The 3,187-nt window shown below is 31.6% G+C and overlaps 1 protein-coding gene across 1 annotated transcript; it reads left to right on the forward strand.

The window, feature by feature from the left end:
- Positions 1 to 1,495: 1,495 nt before the first annotated feature.
- Positions 1,496 to 2,635, forward strand: HELRODRAFT_179334 (hypothetical protein; the record flags this gene model as incomplete). Its single annotated transcript, XM_009028174.1, has 2 exons — positions 1,496 to 1,798; positions 2,519 to 2,635. The coding sequence occupies 2 exons, from the start codon at positions 1,496 to 1,498 to the stop codon at positions 2,633 to 2,635; spliced, it is 420 nt and encodes a 139-aa protein (XP_009026422.1).
- Positions 2,636 to 3,187: the final 552 nt, after the last annotated feature.

The following is a 3,187-nucleotide window of genomic DNA, read 5'->3' on the forward strand; positions in this document are numbered from 1 at the left end:
ACGTTTTTTTTGTATTTATTTTTTTCTGTGAACAAGTCTGTATTATATTCAGTCCATCTATCTTTACTCTTTTTACTTTCTGTTAGGATGTTTCCGTTTTTATCTTTAATAACTTCTTTGTACACTTTAAATGTAAATTTATATAAATTATAACATATAGAACATTAGTTGACCAAAACATTAGTCTGAATAATATTAATATAAAATTAAGTGTCAATATTCGTCAAATGTAAGTAGCTAAAATTAACATAATAAATGTTTCTTGAATAACGTTTAATCAGCTGATAATAACATACACTTGATACTCTTCATAAAAAGTTTGATATTGTTTATTAACATATAATCTTAAAGCAGATTATTCAGAAAAAATAGAAGATTTAGAAATATTTAACTTAGCAAATGGTTTATAAAAGATATAATTTTTCCTTAAATTTTTGACACTGTCATATCTACTAAAAAATTTCATGATTTTAATTTGTATTGAATGTTTATAAATATTATACATAAATTTTAATGCTATTAATTTGTAGAGTTGTTTTATGGCCAACAAGTTGCTATTTTTATAATAGTATGTGACATGCGAACGCTTTCGTATCATATAAAGACAGCGCATGTAATAGTTGTAAGACAGGATTGATCCCGGCAATTCAACCTCATCCATCACGTCGCCAACAAACACGCGACAATCTGGTGAGGGAGTATTGTCGGATTTGAAAATCCTAACGACTTAAACTAACAATCTTCAGTAATAAAAAAAATAAAAACACCATGAGCTACTGAAGTGATTTGTGCGGGCTATATAAGAAACGGTCATAACTATTCTGGTTGCTGATGAATCCCGGTAGGGACAAAACACGTGTCCAGCCTATCCAAACGAATACTATTCTTTTCTTCTCTCGCTCACTGCTCTTCCTAGTTTGGTGTTCTCATACATCAGCGCAACCTCAACGATATCACCACATTTCAACAAAGATCTGGTTTTGTAGAGGTCAATGGCTGCCAATGTCCTGGAAGGATAAGGCGCGAGAAAGAAGAAGTAGAATGGAAAAATACCAAATTAGAACTTAATAAATGTAACATTTTACATTTTGTTATCTTGAATGCTAATTTAACGGTTTAAATAAAAATGAACAGTTGGTTAAAACTAATTTTTAAATTATTAAAATTGAATTAGGATATGCGGGGACAAATTTTAAATGCAATTTGATATATGATAGTTGGTACATTGTTCACCGTGTTGCAAAACAATGAGATCCGATCGATTCTCATTAAATTTGCGTCGTTTTTGTGAAAGCATCGTTAACATTTTGCAGTCATGAAACACAAAACTTTAAGCCATGAAATATAAAATAAGCCATAAATATGCCAAAGCCATGAAATTTTATCACGTCTCACTATAAATTGAATAATAATAAGGTACTTTTACAAAAATTAAATATTTCATACGGTAATATTGTAAGACATTCTAAACGAATTGAAAAGTTTAACACTGAAAATGTTTAATTGTGTGAATATTTTTATAGCAAGTATTTTCTTGAACAGCGTTTCACCGACTTTATTCTCAGTCTTCTCAGTCTACACGAATGCTTTCGGCCTGAGGGCATGTGCGGCTGATGTTGCTAATATCCAGCTCGTGTTCGGGTACAACTCTTGCCTGAAATGTGCAGCTAAATGTTCAAATACGATCAACTGCGTCGGATGCAACTACCAGGCGGGTTCGAAGAGTTGCTCGCTCTTCGTCAATTGCACAAAACTCGCAACGAGATACAACACGCTAAATACCTGCGTCTTATATCAGGTATTATGTTTTTTTTTCAAAAATTTTTTGAAATAACTTTCATTTTCTTACTTCAAAAAACCTTTACTATGATAATTTTATGTATGTATGTGCAATGAAATGTTTTATAATAATTGTTGTTGTTGTGGTTGTTGTTGTTGTTGTGGTTGTTGTTGTGGTTGTTTTTGTGGTTGTTGTTGTTGTTGTTAATCTAACTAGCGGATTTATTGAGTCTAAAAACAACTGATCAATACTTATTTCAAACGAGTTTCAAATGAATGTGTCATGCATAAAGTTTTTTATTTCGAGTTGTTAGGTGATGAGATGCAATTAGATGGACGCGTGATGTGTTAAACGGTTAAGTAGATGGCGTCTTTAAGAAGTTCTCACTGTCTTCATTAAAATAATATTTCCATTAGTTGAATTTGGCTATATAAATAATTATTGCTATAAAATTGAAAAATAATATTAATTCTGGACATTTCTAAATATTACAAAGAATATCACAAATATGAAGTGTTAAAAAAATATTTGTCTTCTTGGCTAATGTTGTTACCGTTAAATATGGATATTTATAATTCTTGCTGTTTTACCCAGCAAATAAACTAAAGCGACATTAGCTCTGTGGCATAAGATGACTGTTCACAAACTGCCCAAGTTGTAATAGGTGGCATTCCAAAAGGACCAATCTGGACTGAAAATTAAACTTTCATTTTGAAATCCATTCCTGTGTTTGTTCAGCTGGCAGATCATCAGTTGGTCGTTGAAATTGAACGAATCACATTCGAAATCTCCCAAAGCCATGCAGCGGGCTATGCACTTATGTCAATTGATTACACTCAGACTCTAACTTATTAATATGTTATTAATATTTTTTTTTAGTCTTTACGAGAGAACAAAAACTCTTTCAGCACATCTCTTATTATCATTAATAAACCTGTGTTCGTCAAAGTTTGATAGACATTACAACAAACTAAACTGAAATGATGACATGACTCATCCATGTTTCCGTTTTTCGAAACTTTTTATCATTTTCCGTGAATCAAATACGATTGTACAAATAATGGGATAGAATTTATTATAAATATCTCAACTTACTACATTTAGGTGCAAACAAAACATCATGCAATCATATAATATTGAAGTGTCGGCGCTCAAACAAATAATACAAATTCAATTAGACAAAATAAATTCAAATTATAATAAATTTTTTACGAGAAAAGACGGCATAAGCTTTATTGACGTAGGCATTGCAGTTTTCATTGAAACACTCGAAGTGACATTGAGAAGTTGAAGTCGCCTCGTTAACCTTGACCCCACAATGACATATGTTACCCTCCTTTAAATGAAAGGTCATCATCAGTCAATCAGTCAGTCAGTTAGTCGGTCGGTCGGTCTGAGAGCCAGCTA

This window comes from Helobdella robusta (assembly GCF_000326865.2).
Source record: "Helobdella robusta unplaced genomic scaffold HELROscaffold_53, whole genome shotgun sequence".
NCBI lineage: Eukaryota > Metazoa > Annelida > Clitellata > Rhynchobdellida > Glossiphoniidae > Helobdella > Helobdella robusta.